A 19,711-nucleotide genomic window follows, 5' to 3' on the forward strand; every position below is an offset into this window, starting at 1 on the left:
TAGTATTTTAATGTGTTTACAACCATGTTTTGACATTACATTGACGGTAGTGGTGTGACCGCTACTGTTTATCATATATAAATGTTTGATGTCACACTTGTGAACACTCGTTTAGTGGTAGGGTAGGGGTAAGGGTAGAGGTGTATTTTTTTTAACTTACAGTGTTACACTAACAATGGTTGTTTGTTGGTCTTGTGTCGCATTGTGTGATCATCCCTTAATATATTGTGTTGTGTTGTGTTGTGTTGTGTTGTGTTGTGTTGTGTTGTGTTGTGTTGTGCTGTGTTGTTGTGCTGTGCTGTACTGTGCTGTGCTGTGCTGTGGTGTGCTGTGTTGTGTCTGTCTGTCTGTGTATGGTACATGTACGTATGTGTATACCAACTGTATGTGTGTATGTGTGTGTGTGTAATACAGTATGTATGTATGTATGTATGTATATATGTATGTATATATGTATGTATGTGTGTATGTATGTATGTATGTATGTATGTATGTATGTATGTACGTATGTATGTATATATGTATGTATGTATGTATGTATGTATGTATGTGTGTGTGTATGTATGTGTGTATGTATGTATGTATGTATGTATGTATGTGTGTGTGTATGTATGCATGCATGCATGCATGCATGCATGCATGTATGTATGTATGTATGTATGTGTGTGTGTGTGTGTATGTATGTATGTGTGTGTGTGTGTGTGTGTATGTATGTATGTATGTATGTGTGTGTGTGTATGTGTGTGTGTATGTATGTGTGTGTGTGTGCGTGCATGCGTGCGTGCGTGCGTGTGTGTGTGCGTGCGTACGTACGTACGTATGTATGTATGTGTGTGTGTGATATCACAATATCTTTAGACACAAATATTTGTGTTGCTATGACTATTTCTGTAGGTGAAATATCACAAAGATTTTGAAGATGCTAAGGGTAGAATGACGTCGGTGGTTGATGATCCAGAAACACTTAGGATTAAGAAAAACACACAGATACAGAGTCAGACAACATATCATGGTCATCAAGAACAAAGACTTATGATGGAACAACGGAGACCTTTTAATGAACAAGAAGGTGTTATGCAACCAAGCCAAATAGGTATGTTGTTTATATCACTCTCAACATGACACTGGTTTGTACATCACAGCATTTTCATGTATTGTACATCACAACATGACAACATAGGTTTATTCTAATTATGACATTACAACATTAGTATGTAGATGATACATGTACATTTCTAATTATGACATTACAACATTAGTATGTAGATGATACATATACATTTCTAATTATGACATTACAACATTAGTATGTAGATGATACATGTACATTTCTAATTATGACATTACAACATTAGTATGTAGATGATACATGTACATTTCTAATTATGACATTACAACATTAGTATGTAGATGATAAATGTACATTTCTAATTATGACATCACAACATTAGTATGAAATAATGACGGTAATGACAGCTTCAAAGGATACACATGTTCATGGAACAATACGGACGTGAGAGACTATGACAAAAGGGCAAATGGTTGATATACATGGGTGCAAAACATTTAAAGCAGGGTGCTGGCTGTTTATACCAGTCGTGGAGAACACTGGTTCTAAAGTTGTCAGACAGTTCTAAAGTTGTGAGACAGTTCTAAATTAGTGAGACAGTTCTAAATTAGTGAGACAGTTCTAAATATTGTCAGATAGTTCTAAATTAGTGAGACAGTTCTAAATATTGTCAGATAGTTCTAAAATAGTCAGACAGTTCTAAATATTGTCAGATAGTTCTAAAATAGTCAGACAGTTCTAAATATTGTCAGATAGTTCTAAAATAGTGAGACAGTTCTAAATATTGTCAGATAGTTCTAAATTAGTGAGACAGTTCTAAATATTGTCAGACAGTTCTAAAATAGTCAGACAGTTCTAAATATTGTCAGATAGTTCTAAATTAGTGAGACAGTTCTAAATATTGTCAGACAGTTCTAAAATAGTCAGACAGTTCTAAATATTGTCAGATAGTTCTAAATTAGTGAGACAGTTCTAAATATTGTCAGATAGTTCTAAAATAGTCAGACAGTTCTAAATATTGTCAGACAGTTCTAAAATAGTCAGACAGTTCTAAATATTGTCAGATAGTTCTAAATTAGTGAGACAGTTCTAAATTAGTGAGACAGTTCTAAATATTGTCAGATAGTTCTAAAATAGTGAGACAGTTCTAAATATTGTCAGACAGTTCTAAAATAGTCAGACAGTTCTAAATATTGTCAGATAGTTCTAAATATTGTCAGACAGTTCTAAAATAGTGAGACAGTTCTAAATATTGTCAGATAGTTCTAAATTAGTGAGACAGTTCTAAAATAGTCAGACAGTTCTAAAATAGTGAGACAGTTCTAAATTAGTGAGACAGTTCTAAATATTGTGTTACAGTTCTAAATATTGTGTTACAGTTCTAAATATTGTGTTACAGTTCTAAATATTGTGTGACAGTTCTAAATATTGTGAGACAGTTCTAAATATTGTGTGACAGTTCTAAATATTGTGAGACAGTTCTAAATATTGTGTTACAGTTCTAAAATAGTGAGACAGTTCTAAATATTGTGAGACAGTTCTAAATATTGTGAGACAGTTCTAAATATTGTGAGACAGTTCTAAATTAGTGACAGTTCTAAATATTGTCAGACAGTTCTAAATTAGTGAGACAGTTCTAAATTAGTGAGACAGTTCTAAATATTGTGAGACAGTTCTAAATTAGTGACAGTTCTAAATATTGTCAGACAGTTCTAAATTAGTGAGACAGTTCTAAATTAGTGAGACAGTTCTAAATTAGTCAGACAGTTCTAAATTAGTGAGACAGTTCTAAATTAGTCAGACAGTTCTAAATATAGTGAGACAGTTCTAAATTAGTGAGACAGTTCTAAATATTGTGAGACAGTTCTAAATTAGTCAGACAGTTCTAAATATAGTGAGACAGTTCTAAATTAGTGAGACAGTTCTAAATATTGTGAGACAGTTCTAAATTAGTGAGACAGTTCTAAATATTGTGAGACAGTTCTAAATTAGTCAGACAGTTCTAAATATAGTGAGACAGTTCTAAATTAGTGAGACAGTTCTAAATATTGTGAGACAGTTCTAAATTAGTGAGACAGTTCTAAATATTGTGTTACAGTTCTAAAATAGTGAGACAGTTCTAAAATAGTGACAGTTCTAAATATTGTGTTACAGTTCTAAAATAGTGAGATAGTTCTAAAATAGTGAGACAGTTCTAAATATTGTGTTACAGTTCTAAAATAGTGAGACAGTTCTAAATTAGTGAGACAGTTCTAAATTAGTGAGACAGTTCTAAAATAGTGAGACAGTTCTAAAATAGTGAGACAGTTCTAAAATAGTGACAGTTCTAAATATTGTGTTACAGTTCTAAATTAGTGAGACAGTTCTAAATTAGTGAGACAGTTCTAAATTAGTGAGACAGTTCTAAATATTGTGAGACAGTTCTAAATTAGTCAGACAGTTCTAAAATAGTGACAGTTCTAAATTAGTGAGACAGTTCTAAAATAGTCAGACAGTTCTAAATTAGTGAGACAGTTCTAAATTAGTGTTACAGTTCTAAATTAGTCAGACAGTTCTAAATTAGTGAGACAGTTCTAAATTAGTGTTACAGTTCTAAATTAGTGTTACAGTTCTAAATTAGTCAGACAGTTCTAAATTAGTGTTACAGTTCTAAATTAGTGTTACAGTTCTAAATTAGTCAGACAGTTCTAAATTAGTGAGACAGTTCTAAATTAGTCAGACAGTTCTAAATTAGTCAGACAGTTCTAAATTAGTCAGACAGTTCTAAATTAGTGAGACAGTTCTAAATTAGTGAGACAGTTCTAAATTAGTGAGACAGTTCTAAATTAGTCAGACAGTTCTAAATTAGTCAGACAGTTCTAAATTAGTGAGACAGTTCTAAATTAGTCAGACAGTTCTAAATATTGTCAGACAGTTCTAAAATAGTCAGACAGTTCTAAATTAGTGAGACAGTTCTAAATTAGTGAGACAGTTCTAAATTAGTGAGACAGTTCTAAATTAGTCAGACAGTTCTAAATTAGTGAGACAGTTCTAAATTAGTCAGACAGTTCTAAATTAGTCAGACAGTTCTAAATATTGTCAGACAGTTCTAAATATTGTCAGACAGTTCTAAATTAGTCAGACAGTTCTAAATTAGTCAGACAGTTCTAAATTAGTGAGACAGTTCTAAATTAGTGAGACAGTTCTAAATTAGTCAGACAGTTCTAAATATTGTCAGACAGTTCTAAATATTGTCAGACAGTTCTAAATTAGTCAGACAGTTCTAAATTAGTGAGACAGTTCTAAATTAGTGAGACAGTTCTAAATTAGTGAGACAGTTCTAAATTAGTGAGACAGTTCTAAATTAGTGAGACAGTTCTAAATTAGTCAGACAGTTCTAAATATTGTCAGACAGTTCTAAAATAGTCAGACAGTTCTAAATTAGTGAGACAGTTCTAAATTAGTCAGACAGTTCTAAATATTGTCAGACAGTTCTATAGTTGTGAGACAGTTCTAAATTAGTGAGACAGTTCTAAATTAGTGAGACAGTTCTAAATATTGTCAGACAGTTCTAAATTAGTGAGACAGTTCTAAATTAGTGAGCAGGGTTCGCACGGTCCTGGAAAACCCTGGAAAACCCTGGAATTTCAAACCCTCCCTGGAAAACCCTGGAAAACCCTGGAAAGTGCGCCCTACCCCTGGAAAACCCTGGAAAATGATCATGATCAATCGATCGATTAATATTGACGATCGTCATGTTTGCTCGTGCCACCCATTCATAGGGTTCTGAATCTCGTAAATGTGAAATGGCGAAAATATTTTCAAAGTCTTTCGCCACGGTGGTGAATCAAAATTCACGCCGATTAAACCCAGACAGTCAAACGATCGGTACACGAGACACTTTGCCCCACAGACCGTGCCTATGCGTAGTTGAATGGGGGGCGCCGCAGTGTTTGTTTCGATCTTACGTGTATTGCTACTCCAACTCCCAGTCGTCATTTCAGGGACATGATAATTGATATTGCATGCAGTGCCGGCCGGGGGTAACAATAGGTCTGCTAACAAGATTATCGTAACATTGTAGCGAGTATCAAAGCATCATCAACCACGATTAGAAATTGTTACAAGTTCGGCGCACGAGTCGACATACTACAAGCTCAGGCATGGCAATACTAGGGCTAGGGCCTCGTGAAGTGCAGTTGAATTTCCGGGTTGTGGAAGTACGGTTGTGACTTTTATGTCGTCGATAAATAGGTATTTGTGTTACATGTTCTAAAAGAATAAACTACTGTTTTATGTTGTCGATACAGTAACATTCGTCAATGGTCAAGTTGAGTTGAGAAATCACGATGTTCCGCAACTCGTGGCATCCGTACATAAACATCGAGGCGCAAGCGATGAATGTATTCAGTTATTCATAGCTCGAAATTTCGTTACGTAAATGACGTTTTTATTCTAAATTTTGAAGAAAAAAATTATTTTAGTGACTTATAAACCTAGTAACATCAAACCATACAATAACAAGGGCAAACTTTAGTTTTTAATTTATTTTTCTGGATATGTCTGAATTAGACTGACGAATGCTGCGACTCAATCTTACACGATCAATGCACCAGCTTGACGAAACTGCTACTTAGGGGGTATGACAGAGGTTTCTCCGTTAATCTTCGCGTACGCATGCAAACGTGGTTTTGAAACCAACATCTTGCATAGTGTCGATTGTCTTTAAAATGTTTTGTGACATATGGGAACTGTTGTTAATTTTTTTCTCGTCCACATCAGACAATTAGATGTCATTCAAAAAATATACTTTAGTGTCAACACCCCTGGAAAATGGCCAAAATCAATATGAATACCCCTGGAAAACTGACGAAAAACCCCTGGAAAGTCCTGGAATTTTGTTTTGCTTTAAGTGTACGAACCCTGAGTGAGACAGTTCTAAATATTGTCAGACAGTTCTAAAATAGTGAGACAGTTCTAAATTAGTGAGACAGTTCTAAATTAGTGAGACAGTTCTAAATTAGTGAGACAGTTCTAAAATAGTGAGACAGTTCTAAAATAGTGAGACAGTTCTAAATTAGTGAGACAGTTCTAAATTAGTGAGACAGTTCTAAATATTGTCAGACAGTTCTAAATTAGTGAGACAGTTCTAAATATTGTCAGACAGTTCTAAATTAGTGAGACAGTTCTAAATTAGTGAGACAGTTCTAAATTAGTGAGACAGTTCTAAAATAGTCAGACAGTTCTAAATTAGTGAGACAGTTCTAAATTAGTGAGACAGTTCTAAAATAGTCAGACAGTTCTAAATATTGTCAGACAGTTCTATAGTTGTGAGACAGTTCTAAATTAGTGAGACAGTTCTAAATTAGTGAGACAGTTCTAAATTAGTGAGACAGTTCTAAATATTGTGAGACAGTTCTAAATATTGTCAGACAGTTCTATAGTTGTGAGACAGTTCTAAATTAGTGAGACAGTTCTAAATTAGTGAGACAGTTCTAAATATTGTCAGACAGTTCTAAATTAGTCAGACAGTTCTAAATATTGTCAGACAGTTCTAAATATTGTGAGACAGTTCTAAATTAGTGAGACAGTTCTAAATATTGTCAGACAGTTCTAAATTAGTGAGACAGTTCTAAAATAGTGAGACAGTTCTAAATTAGTGAGACAGTTCTAAATTAGTGAGACAGTTCTAAATATTGTCAGACAGTTCTAAATTAGTCAGACAGTTCTAAATATTGTCAGACAGTTCTAAATATTGTGAGACAGTTCTAAATTAGTGAGACAGTTCTAAATATTGTCAGACAGTTCTAAATTAGTGAGACAGTTCTAAAATAGTGAGACAGTTCTAAATATAGTGAGACAGTTCTAAATTAGTGAGACAGTTCTAAATATTGTCAGACAGTTCTAAATATTGTGAGACAGTTCTAAATTAGTGAGACAGTTCTAAATATTGTCAGACAGTTCTAAATTAGTGAGACAGTTCTAAAATAGTGAGACAGTTCTAAATATAGTGAGACAGTTCTAAATTAGTGAGACAGTTCTAAATATTGTCAGACAGTTCTAAATTAGTGAGACAGTTCTAAATTAGTGAGACAGTTCTAAATATTGTCAGACAGTTCTAAATTAGTGAGACAGTTCTAAAATAGTGAGACAGTTCTAAATATAGTGAGACAGTTCTAAATTAGTGAGACAGTTCTAAATATTGTCAGACAGTTCTAAATTAGTGAGACAGTTCTAAAATAGTGAGACAGTTCTAAATATAGTGAGACAGTTCTAAATTAGTGAGACAGTTCTAAATTAGTGAGACAGTTCTAAATATAGTGAGACAGTTCTAAAATAGTCAGACAGTTCTAAATATTGTGAGACAGTTCTAAATTAGTGAGACAGTTCTAAATATTGTCAGACAGTTCTAAAATAGTCAGACAGTTCTAAATATTGTGAGACAGTTCTAAATTAGTGAGACAGTTCTAAATATTGTCAGACAGTTCTAAATATTGTGAGACAGTTCTAAATTAGTGAGACAGTTCTAAATATTGTCAGACAGTTCTAAAATAGTCAGACAGTTCTAAATATTGTGAGACAGTTCTAAATTAGTGAGACAGTTCTAAATATTGTCAGACAGTTCTAAAATAGTCAGACAGTTCTAAATATTGTGAGACAGTTCTAAATTAGTGAGACAGTTCTAAATATTGTCAGACAGTTCTAAATATTGTGAGACAGTTCTAAATTAGTGAGACAGTTCTAAATTAGTGAGACAGTTCTAAATTAGTGAGACAGTTCTAAATTAGTGAGACAGTTCTAAATTAGTCAGACAGTTCTAAATTAGTGAGACAGTTCTAAATTAGTGAGACAGTTCTAAATATTGTGTTACAGTTCTAAAATAGTGAGACAGTTCTAAAATAGTGAGACAGTTCTAAATATTGTGTTACAGTTCTAAATTAGTGAGACAGTTCTATAGTTGTGAGACAGTTCTAAAATAGTGACAGTTCTAAATATTGTGTTACAGTTCTAAATTAGTGAGACAGTTCTAAATTAGTGAGACAGTTCTAAATTAGTGAGACAGTTCTAAATTAGTCAGACAGTTCTAAAATAGTGAGACAGTTCTAAATTAGTGAGACAGTTCTAAATTAGTGAGACAGTTCTAAATTAGTGAGACAGTTCTAAATTAGTCAGACAGTTCTAAAATAGTGAGACAGTTCTAAATTAGTGAGACAGTTCTAAATTAGTGAGACAGTTCTAAATTAGTCAGACAGTTCTAAATATTGTGTTACAGTTCTAAATTAGTCAGACAGTTCTAAAATAGTGAGACAGTTCTAAATTAGTCAGACAGTTCTAAAATAGTGAGACAGTTCTAAAATAGTGAGACAGTTCTAAAATAGTGAGACAGTTCTAAATTAGTCAGACAGTTCTAAAATAGTGAGACAGTTCTAAATTAGTCAGACAGTTCTAAAATAGTGAGACAGTTCTAAAATAGTGAGACAGTTCTAAAATAGTGAGACAGTTCTAAATTAGTCAGACAGTTCTAAAATAGTGAGACAGTTCTAAAATAGTGAGACAGTTCTAAAATAGTGAGACAGTTCTAAAATAGTGAGACAGTTCTAAATTAGTCAGACAGTTCTAAAATAGTGAGACAGTTCTAAATTAGTCAGACAGTTCTAAAATAGTGAGACAGTTCTAAAATAGTGAGACAGTTCTAAAATAGTGAGACAGTTCTAAATTAGTCAGACAGTTCTAAATTAGTGAGACAGTTCTAAATTAGTCAGACAGTTCTAAAATAGTGAGACAGTTCTAAAATAGTGAGACAGTTCTAAAATAGTGAGACAGTTCTAAATTAGTGAGACAGTTCTAAATATTGTGAGACAGTTCTAAATTAGTGAGACAGTTCTAAATTAGTGAGACAGTTCTAAATATTGTGTTACAGTTCTAAATTAGTGAGACAGTTCTAAATTAGTGAGACAGTTCTAAATTAGTGAGACAGTTCTAAATTAGTGAGACAGTTCTAAATTAGTCAGACAGTTCTAAATATTGTGTTACAGTTCTAAATTAGTCAGACAGTTCTAAAATAGTGAGACAGTTCTAAATTAGTCAGACAGTTCTAAAATAGTGAGACAGTTCTAAATTAGTGAGACAGTTCTAAAATAGTGAGACAGTTCTAAAATAGTGAGACAGTTCTAAATTAGTGAGACAGTTCTAAATATTGTGAGACAGTTCTAAAATAGTGAGACAGTTCTAAATTAGTGAGACAGTTCTAAATTAGTGAGACAGTTCTAAATATTGTCAGACAGTTCTAAATATTGTCAGACAGTTCTAAATTAGTCAGACAGTTCTAAATTAGTGAGACAGTTCTAAATTAGTGAGACAGTTCTAAATTAGTGAGACAGTTCTAAATTAGTGAGACAGTTCTAAATTAGTCAGACAGTTCTAAATTAGTGAGACAGTTCTAAATTAGTGAGACAGTTCTAAATATTGTGTTACAGTTCTAAAATAGTGAGACAGTTCTAAATTAGTGAGACAGTTCTAAATTAGTGAGACAGTTCTAAAATAGTGAGACAGTTCTAAATATTGTGTTACAGTTCTAAATTAGTGAGACAGTTCTATAGTTGTGAGACAGTTCTAAAATAGTGACAGTTCTAAATATTGTGTTACAGTTCTAAATTAGTGAGACAGTTCTAAATTAGTGAGACAGTTCTAAATTAGTGAGACAGTTCTAAATTAGTCAGACAGTTCTAAAATAGTGAGACAGTTCTAAATTAGTGAGACAGTTCTAAATTAGTGAGACAGTTCTAAATTAGTGAGACAGTTCTAAATTAGTCAGACAGTTCTAAAATAGTGAGACAGTTCTAAATTAGTGAGACAGTTCTAAATTAGTGAGACAGTTCTAAATTAGTCAGACAGTTCTAAATATTGTGTTACAGTTCTAAATTAGTCAGACAGTTCTAAAATAGTGAGACAGTTCTAAATTAGTCAGACAGTTCTAAAATAGTGAGACAGTTCTAAATTAGTGAGACAGTTCTAAATTAGTCAGACAGTTCTAAAATAGTGAGACAGTTCTAAAATAGTGAGACAGTTCTAAAATAGTGAGACAGTTCTAAATTAGTGAGACAGTTCTAAATATTGTGAGACAGTTCTAAATTAGTGAGACAGTTCTAAATTAGTGAGACAGTTCTAAATATTGTGTTACAGTTCTAAATTAGTGAGACAGTTCTAAATTAGTGAGACAGTTCTAAATTAGTGAGACAGTTCTAAATTAGTGAGACAGTTCTAAATTAGTCAGACAGTTCTAAATATTGTGTTACAGTTCTAAATTAGTCAGACAGTTCTAAAATAGTGAGACAGTTCTAAATTAGTCAGACAGTTCTAAAATAGTGAGACAGTTCTAAATTAGTGAGACAGTTCTAAAATAGTGAGACAGTTCTAAAATAGTGAGACAGTTCTAAATTAGTGAGACAGTTCTAAATATTGTGAGACAGTTCTAAAATAGTGAGACAGTTCTAAAATAGTGAGACAGTTCTAAATTAGTGAGACAGTTCTAAATATTGTGTTACAGTTCTAAATATTGTGAGACAGTTCTAAATTAGTGAGACAGTTCTAAATATTGTCAGACAGTTCTAAATATAGTGAGACAGTTCTAAATTAGTGAGACAGTTCTAAAATAGTGAGACAGTTCTAAATTAGTGAGACAGTTCTAAATTAGTCAGACAGTTCTAAATATAGTGAGACAGTTCTAAAATAGTGAGACAGTTCTAAAATAGTGAGACAGTTCTAAATATTGTCAGACAGTTCTAAATTAGTGAGACAGTTCTAAAATAGTGAGACAGTTCTAAATATTGTCAGACAGTTCTAAATTAGTGAGACAGTTCTAAAATAGTGAGACAGTTCTAAATATTGTCAGACAGTTCTAAATTAGTGAGACAGTTCTAAAATAGTGAGACAGTTCTAAATTAGTGAGACAGTTCTAAATTAGTGAGACAGTTCTAAATATTGTGAGACAGTTCTAAATTAGTCAGACAGTTCTAAATATAGTGAGACAGTTCTAAATTAGTGAGACAGTTCTAAATTAGTGAGACAGTTCTAAATTAGTGAGACAGTTCTAAAATAGTGAGACAGTTCTAAAATAGTGAGACAGTTCTAAATTAGTGAGACAGTTCTAAATATTGTCAGACAGTTCTAAATTAGTCAGACAGTTCTAAATATAGTGAGACAGTTCTAAATTAGTGAGACAGTTCTAAATTAGTGAGACAGTTCTAAATTAGTGAGACAGTTCTAAAATAGTGAGACAGTTCTAAAATAGTGAGACAGTTCTAAAATAGTGAGACAGTTCTAAATTAGTGAGACAGTTCTAAATTAGTGAGACAGTTCTAAATTAGTGAGACAGTTCTATAGTTGTGAGACAGTTCTAAAATAGTGACAGTTCTAAATTAGTCAGACAGTTCTAAATATTGTGAGACAGTTCTAAAATAGTGAGACAGTTCTAAAATAGTGAGACAGTTCTAAATTAGTGAGACAGTTCTAAATTAGTGAGACAGTTCTAAATATTGTGAGACAGTTCTAAATTAGTGAGACAGTTCTAAATATTGTGAGACAGTTCTAAATATTGTGAGACAGTTCTAAATATAGTGAGACAGTTCTAAATTAGTGAGACAGTTCTAAATATTGTGAGACAGTTCTAAAATAGTGAGACAGTTCTAAATTAGTGAGACAGTTCTAAATATTGTGAGACAGTTCTAAAATAGTGAGACAGTTCTAAATTAGTGAGACAGTTCTAAATATTGTGAGACAGTTCTAAAATAGTGACAGTTCTAAATTAGTGAGACAGTTCTAAATATTGTGAGACAGTTCTAAAATAGTGACAGTTCTAAATTAGTGAGACAGTTCTAAATATTGTGAGACAGTTCTAAAATAGTGACAGTTCTAAATTAGTGAGACAGTTCTAAATATTGTCAGACAGTTCTAAAATAGTGACAGTTCTAAATATTGTGTTCCAGTTCTAAATTAGTGAGACAGTTCTAAATTAGTGAGACAGTTCTAAAATAGTGAGACAGTTCTATAGTTGTGAGACAAGTTCTAAAGTTGTCAGAGAGTTCTAAAGTGGTGGTGAATAAGAAGTGTTTAGATTTACCTGTTAAAAACAGTGTCATCATCATCTTTAATCTCTGCTGCTACTTTGTTGCTATTTCACCTTCCTGACAGCCTCCATGACAACCATTGACAGCCTCCATGACAACCATTGACAGCCTCCATAACAACCATTGACAGCCTCCATGACAACCATTGACAGCCTCCATAACAACCATTGACAGCCTCCATGACAACCATTGACATGGTAGCTTCTTTCTCTTTTCTTCATGCTTGCTGTCATCACATCATGTGTACATTACATCATGTGTACATACTGTTCACTGCTGGCATTGGTAAGAACTTTTTGTTATATAGTACACAGGCATGTTGTCATAGTTACCATGCCATTGATACTTTGCTGTGACTGGTAACTAACATGGTCTAATAATCAGATGTGAGGGTCTCAGTCTGTCTGTCTCGTTCTCTGTCTGTCTGTCTGTCTGTCTGTCTGTGTGTCTGTCTCGGCCTCTGTCTCGGTCTCTGTTTCTGTTTGTTTGACTCTCTTTGTCTATCGCATGAATACATGTACTGCTCTCAAACTTGTCTTGTCTGTCTGTCTGTCTGTCTGCCTGTCTGTGTTTTTCTTGGCGTGTCTGTCTCTGTCTGTCTTTCTGTCTTAGTCTCTGTTTCTCTGTCTGTCTCTGTCTGTCTGTCTGACTGTTTGGAAACTAAAGTGTGTATTCTTTCTGTCTGCTTGACAGGAAGCTTGACTTACACAATACAGGTCTAAAAATTGCATGCATCGGTTTTTGAAAAAGGAACACCACTCCAGGAAATAAAGAAATTTTCAGAAAATATGGGTTCTGGAGAGTCATTTCATGATTTTATATCACCAACAATTACGTGCAATTTTATAGAAACACAAAGCTGATCTTGTGTCTTTATACAATATCTTTGATATGGGACATTACATCATGGGAGTCAGTAGAAACACAAAGTTGATCTTGTGTCTTTATACAATATCTTTGATATGGGACATTACATCATGGGAGTCAGTAGAAACACAAAGTTGATCTTGTGTCTTTATACAGTATCTTTGATATGGGACATTACATCATGGGAGTCAGTAGAAACACAAAGTTGATCTTGTGTCTTTATATAGTATCTTTGATATGGGACATTGCATCAATGGAGTCAGTAGAAACACAAAGCTGATCTTGTGTCTTTATACAGTATCTTTGATATGGGACATTGCATCATGGGAGTCAGTAGAAACACAAAGTTGATCTTGTGTCTTTATACAATATCTTTGATATGGGACATTACATCATGGGAGTCAGTAGAAACACAAAGTTGATCTTGTGTCTTTATATAGTATCTTTGATATGGGACATTGCATCAATGGAGTCAGTAGAAACACAAAGCTGATCTTGTGTCTTTATACAGTATCTTTGATATGGGACATTACATCAATGGAGTCAGTAGAAACACAAAGTTGATCTTGTGTCTTTATACAATATCTTTGATATGGGACATTACATCATGGGAGTCAGTAGAAACACAAAGTTGATCTTGTGTCTTTATACAATATCTTTGATATGGGACATTGCATCATGGGAGTCAGTAGAAACACAAAGTTGATCTTGTGTCTTTATATAGTATCTTTGATATGGGACATTGCATCAATGGAGTCAGTAGAAACACAAAGCTGATCTTGTGTCTTTATACAGTATCTTTGATATGGGACATTGCATCATGGGAGTCAGTAGAAACACAAAGTTGATCTTGTGTCTTTATACAGTATCTTTGATATGGGACATTACATCATGGGAGTCAGTAGAAACACAAAGTTGATCTTGTGTCTTTATACAATATCTTTGATATGGGACATTGCATCATGGGAGTCAGTAGAAACACAAAGTTGATCTTGTGTCTTTATATAGTATCTTTGATATGGGACATTGCATCAATGGAGTCAGTAGAAACACAAAGCTGATCTTGTGTCTTTATACAGTATCTTTGATATGGGACATTACATCAATGGAGTCAGTAGAAACACAAAGTTGATCTTGTGTCTTTATACAATATCTTTGATATGGGACATTACATCATGGGAGTCAGTAGAAACACAAAGTTGATCTTGTGTCTTTATACAATATCTTTGATATGGGACATTGCATCATGGGAGTCAGTAGAAACACAAAGTTGATCTTGTGTCTTTATATAGTATCTTTGATATGGGACATTGCATCAATGGAGTCAGTAGAAACACAAAGCTGATCTTGTGTCTTTATACAGTATCTTTGATATGGGACATTGCATCATGGGAGTCAGTAGAAACACAAAGTTGATCTTGTGTCTTTATACAATATCTTTGATATGGGACATTACATCATGGGAGTCAGTAGAAACACAAAGTTGATCTTGTGTCTTTATACAATATCTTTGATATGGGACATTGCATCATGGGAGTCAGTAGAAACACAAAGTTGATCTTGTGTCTTTATACAGTATCTTTGATATGGGACATTACATCATGGGAGTCAGTAGAAACACAAAGTTGATCTTGTGTCTTTATACAATATCTTTGATATGGGACATTGCATCATGGGAGTCAGTAGAAACACAAAGTTGATCTTGTGTCTTTGTACAGTATCTTTGATATGGGACATTGCATCATGGGAGTCAGTAGAAACACAAAGTTGATCTTGTGTCTTTATATAGTATCTTTGATATGGGACATTGCATCATGGGAGTCAGTAGAAACACAAAGTTGATCTTGTGTCTTTATACAGTATCTTTGATGTGGGACATTGCATCATGGGAGTCAGTAGAAACACAAAGTTGATCTTGTGTCTTTATACAGTATCTTTGATATGGGACATTGCATCATGGGAGTCAGTAGAAACACAAAGTTGATCTTGTGTCTTTATACAGTATCTTTGATATGGGACATTGCATCATGGGAGTCAGCAAAACTAACATATTCATTGTTGCACACTGAATATATCAGTCATATGCACTTACTCCTTTCAATGGAAAACATGTCATGAATATTCATTGTGAAACCATGAATATATTATTTCTGCAGACTCCCATGATGCAATAGCACATAGCAAAGATATCCTATGAAGGCACAAGATCAACTTGATGTTTCTCTCAAATCACAAATAATTGTTGGTGATGTAAAATCATGAAATGACTCTTCAGAACCAATAATTTGTCAAAATGTCACTATTTCCTGGAGTGGTGTTCCCCTTTTAATAACACTACTGGTACAGATAGATTTGTAACAGATTTGAATTCTGTTCTAACATCTTATCCATGATTTACAATTATTTTCTGAGAATCCTGCCATAGCTATTAAATAAACTATCAAGATCAGTGAGCCTAATCACAAGGTTTCATGTTGAGATAGACACCATAAAAATAGCACACACACACATCACTTACACTGTGTGGGCCCTTCATTTAGTTAATGATATAAAACAGTAACAGCATACACATTACTATAATTACAATAGACATGAGATATAACTTCTTGGCATTCAAACAAAATCCATGGTCAGTAGCCAACTCAATTGTTTCAGTCATTATGTAGTTACTGTTTATATCATTAACTAAATACAGAGTCCACACAGTGTAAGGGATGTTTGTGTGTTATCTTTATTGTGTCTACAGAGTCCACACAGTGTAAGGGATGTCTGTGTGTTATCTTTATGGTGTCTACAGAGTCCACACAGTGTAAGGGATGTCTGTGTGTTATCTTTATTGTGTCTACAGAGTCCACACAGTGTAAGGGATGTCTGTGTGTTATCTTTATTGTGTCTACAGAGTCCACACAGTGTAAGGGATGTCTGTGTGTTATCTTTATTGTGTCTACAGAGTCCACACAGTGTAAGGGATGTCTGTGTGTTATCTTTATTGTGTCTACAGAGTCCACACAGTGTAAGGGATGTTTGTGTGTTATCTTTATGGTGTCTACAGAGTCCACACAGTGTAAGGGATGTTTGTGTGTTATCTTTATGGTGTCTACAGAGTCCACACAGTGTAAGGGATGTTTGTGTGTTATCTATATGGTGTCTACAGAGTCCACACAGTGTAAGGGATGTTTGTGTGTTATCTTTATGGTGTCTACAGAGTCCACACAGTGTAAGGGATGTTTGTGTGTTATCTTTATTGTGTCTACAGAGTCCACACAGTGTAAGGGATGTTTGTGTGTTATCTTTATGGTGTCTACAGAGTCCACACAGTGTAAGGGATGTTTGTGTGTTATCTTTATGGTGTCTACAGAGTCCACACAGTGTAAGGGATGTTTGTGTGTTATCTTTATTGTGTCTACAGAGTCCACACAGTGTAAGGGATGTTTGTGTGTTATCTTTATGGTGTCTACAGAGTCCACACAGTGTAAGGGATGTCTGTGTGTTATCTTTATTGTGTCTACAGAGTCCACACAGTGTAAGGGATGTTTGTGTGTTATCTATATGGTGTCTACAGAGTCCACACAGTGTAAGGGATGTTTGTGTGTTATCTTTATGGTGTCTACAGAGTCCACACAGTGTAAGGGATGTTTGTGTGTTATCTTTATTGTGTCTACAGAGTCCACACAGTGTAAGGGATGTTTGTGTGTTATCTTTATGGTGTCTACAGAGTCCACACAGTGTAAGGGATGTCTGTGTGTTATCTTTATGGTGTCTACAGAGTCCACACAGTGTAAGGGATGTTTGTGTGTTATCTTTATCGTGTCTACAGAGTCCACACAGTGTAAGGGATGTTTGTGTGTTATCTTTATTGTGTCTACAGAGTCCACACAGTGTAAGGGATGTTTGTGTGTTATCTTTATGGTGTCTACAGAGTCCACACAGTGTAAGGGATGTCTGTGTGTTATCTTTATTGTGTCTACAGAGTCCACACAGTGTAAGGGATGTTTGTGTGTTATCTATATGGTGTCTACAGAGTCCACACAGTGTAAGGGATGTTTGTGTGTTATCTTTATGGTGTCTACAGAGTCCACACAGTGTAAGGGATGTTTGTGTGTTATCTTTATGGTGTCTACAGAGTCCACACAGTGTAAGGGATGTTTGTGTGTTATCTTTATGGTGTCTACAGAGTCCACACAGTGTAAGGGATGTCTGTGTGTTATCTTTATGGTGTCTACAGAGTCCACACAGTGTAAGGGATGTTTGTGTGTTATCTTTATCGTGTCTACAGAGTCCACACAGTGTAAGGGATGTTTGTGTGTTATCTTTATGGTGTCTACAGAGTCCACACTGTGTAAGGGATGTTTGTGTGTTATCTTTATGGTGTCTACAGAGTCCACACTGTGTAAGGGATGTTTGTGTGTTATCTATATGGTGTCTACAGAGTCCACACAGTGTAAGGGATGTCTGTGTGTTATCTTTATTGTGTCTACAGAGTCCACACAGTGTAAGGGATGTTTGTGTGTTATCTTTATTGTGTCTACAGAGTCCACACAGTGTAAGGGATGTTTGTGTGTTATCTTTATGGTGTCTACAGAGTCCATACAGTGTAAGGGATGTTTGTGTGTTATCTTTATGGTGTCGACAGAGTCCACACAGTGTAAGGGATGTTTGTGTGTTATCTTTATTGTGTCTACAGAGTCCACACTGTGTAAGGGATGTCTGTGTGTTATCTTTATGGTGTCTACAGAGTCCACACAGTGTAAGGGATGTCTGTGTGTTATCTTTATTGTGTCTACAGAGTCCACACAGTGTAAGGGATGTCTGTGTGTTATTTTTATTGTGTCTACAGAGTCCATACAGTGTAAGGGATGTTTGTGTCTTATCTTTATTGTGTCTACAGAGTCCACACAGTGTAAGGGATGTTTGTGTGTTATCTTTATGGTGTCTACAGAGTCCACACAGTGTAAGGGATGTTTGTGTGTGCTATTTTTATGGTGTCTATCTCAACATGAAACCTTGTGATCAGTCTCACTGATCTTGATAGTTCATTCTCACAGCTTGGTCAAGATTCTCTGAAAATAGCTGTAATGGGTTGTGTATCTACTACTACTAGTATTACTAAATGTGTTATTATTGCTAATGGTGAGTTGATCTAGTCAGTTATTGCTAATGGTGAGTTGGTCTGGTCAGTTATTGCTAATGGTGAGTTGGTCTAGTCAGTTATTGCTAATGGTGAGTTGGTCTGGTCAGTTATTGCTAATGGTGGTAATGGTGATTTTAATTAATTTGGGGTTGGTGTGGAATATTTAGATTTTTATCGTTCCAAGGACGACTCTTTATATTTCTATGTATTTCAAAATAAGGAAAAATATTAACGCCCTCTATGGCCAGTTTAGAAAATAAGCAACATCATTTAAGATGGTCATGTGATACTTCTAGTCCGTTAAAAAAATGATCATTTTTATTTATGAAATGATAGCAACTCTAATCTATAAAAATGATAATTTATATCTGAAGTACAAGACTTTTCATAAAACAAAAGTTGATTTATAGTCATCTGACTTTATTTATTTGTCATTTCTGAAAAAAATACAAATATTATGAAGTGAAAGAATCATCAACATTTATACCCATACTTACTCTTTTCTCTTGTTTTTACCTACCAATAAAAACCAGCCCATCTTTTATCTGATGTGACAGTGATTTTTACCTACCAATAAAAACTAGCCCATCTTTTATCTGATGTGACAGTGATTTTTACCTACCAATAAAAACTAGCCCATCTTTTATCTGATGTGACAGTGAGAAACAGAAATGAATTGAGTTACATTAACCATGATTTGGGTGAACAGTGTCAATGAATCAACCATGATTTGGGTAAACAGTGTCACGACGTCAATGAATCAATCATGATTTGGGTGAACAGTGTCACGACTCAACCATATTGTTTGTTTTTACTTCTCACAGGACAACCACCACCACCTCAAGTAGATGATTATGACCCAATCAAAGACTTGGATTCAGGTAACTCATTACCATCATATACTCTGAGATGATTGGTCTATGAATGTCACATGATGATTGGCCCATGGATTTCAAATGATGATTGGCCATGGATGTCACATGGGGTAAACTAGATTAGCATATATTGCTTGCCTTTTGATGTCAAATGGGGTAAAATAGATTTGCACAAAGATGTCCATGGATGTCACATTAGGCCAAAAATTGTTTTTGTAGTTCCAATAATGCCCAACTTCAAAGTTGAGTCGGTAGGTAGAATTTATTTATTATAGTATACATACAATAGGATTCTATCTGTCTGTGCATGTGTGTGTGTGTGTGTGTGTGTGTGTGCATGTGTTCACCCACATATCTCTGGCATACACCAACCGATTTCAATGTTCAACTACATCATTCAGTATTTAATACTGCATTATGTAGAAAATGTATCAGTATGTGTGATAATGTCAATATAGCATTATGTAGAAACTGTATCAGTATGTGTGATAATGTCAATACTGCATTATGTAGAAACTGTATCAGTATGTGTGATAATGTCAATATTGCATTATGTAGAAACTGTATCAGTATGTGTGATAATGTCAATATTGCATTATGTAGAAACTATCAGTATGTGTGATAATGTCAATACTGCATTATATAGAAACTGTATCAGTATGTG

The 19,711-nt window shown here is 34.3% G+C and overlaps 1 protein-coding gene across 3 annotated transcripts in view; it reads left to right on the forward strand.

The window, feature by feature from the left end:
• Positions 1 to 19,711, forward strand: part of LOC144450258 (LIM and SH3 domain protein 1-like) — a 46,121-nt gene that overhangs the window by 13,597 nt on the left and 12,813 nt on the right. For 2 of the 3 annotated variants that reach the window (XM_078140853.1, XM_078140855.1), the window contains exons 4-5: positions 895 to 1,093; positions 18,997 to 19,053. In XM_078140853.1, coding sequence (XP_077996979.1) covers positions 895 to 1,093; positions 18,997 to 19,053 — 256 coding nt within the window. The remainder of the gene's footprint in view (positions 1 to 894; positions 1,094 to 18,996; positions 19,054 to 19,711) is intronic. The other variant, XM_078140854.1, reaches the window with a different exon arrangement.

The sequence above is a fragment of the Glandiceps talaboti genome, chromosome 19, assembly GCF_964340395.1.
Source record: "Glandiceps talaboti chromosome 19, keGlaTala1.1, whole genome shotgun sequence".
Lineage (NCBI taxonomy): Eukaryota > Metazoa > Hemichordata > Enteropneusta > Spengelidae > Glandiceps > Glandiceps talaboti.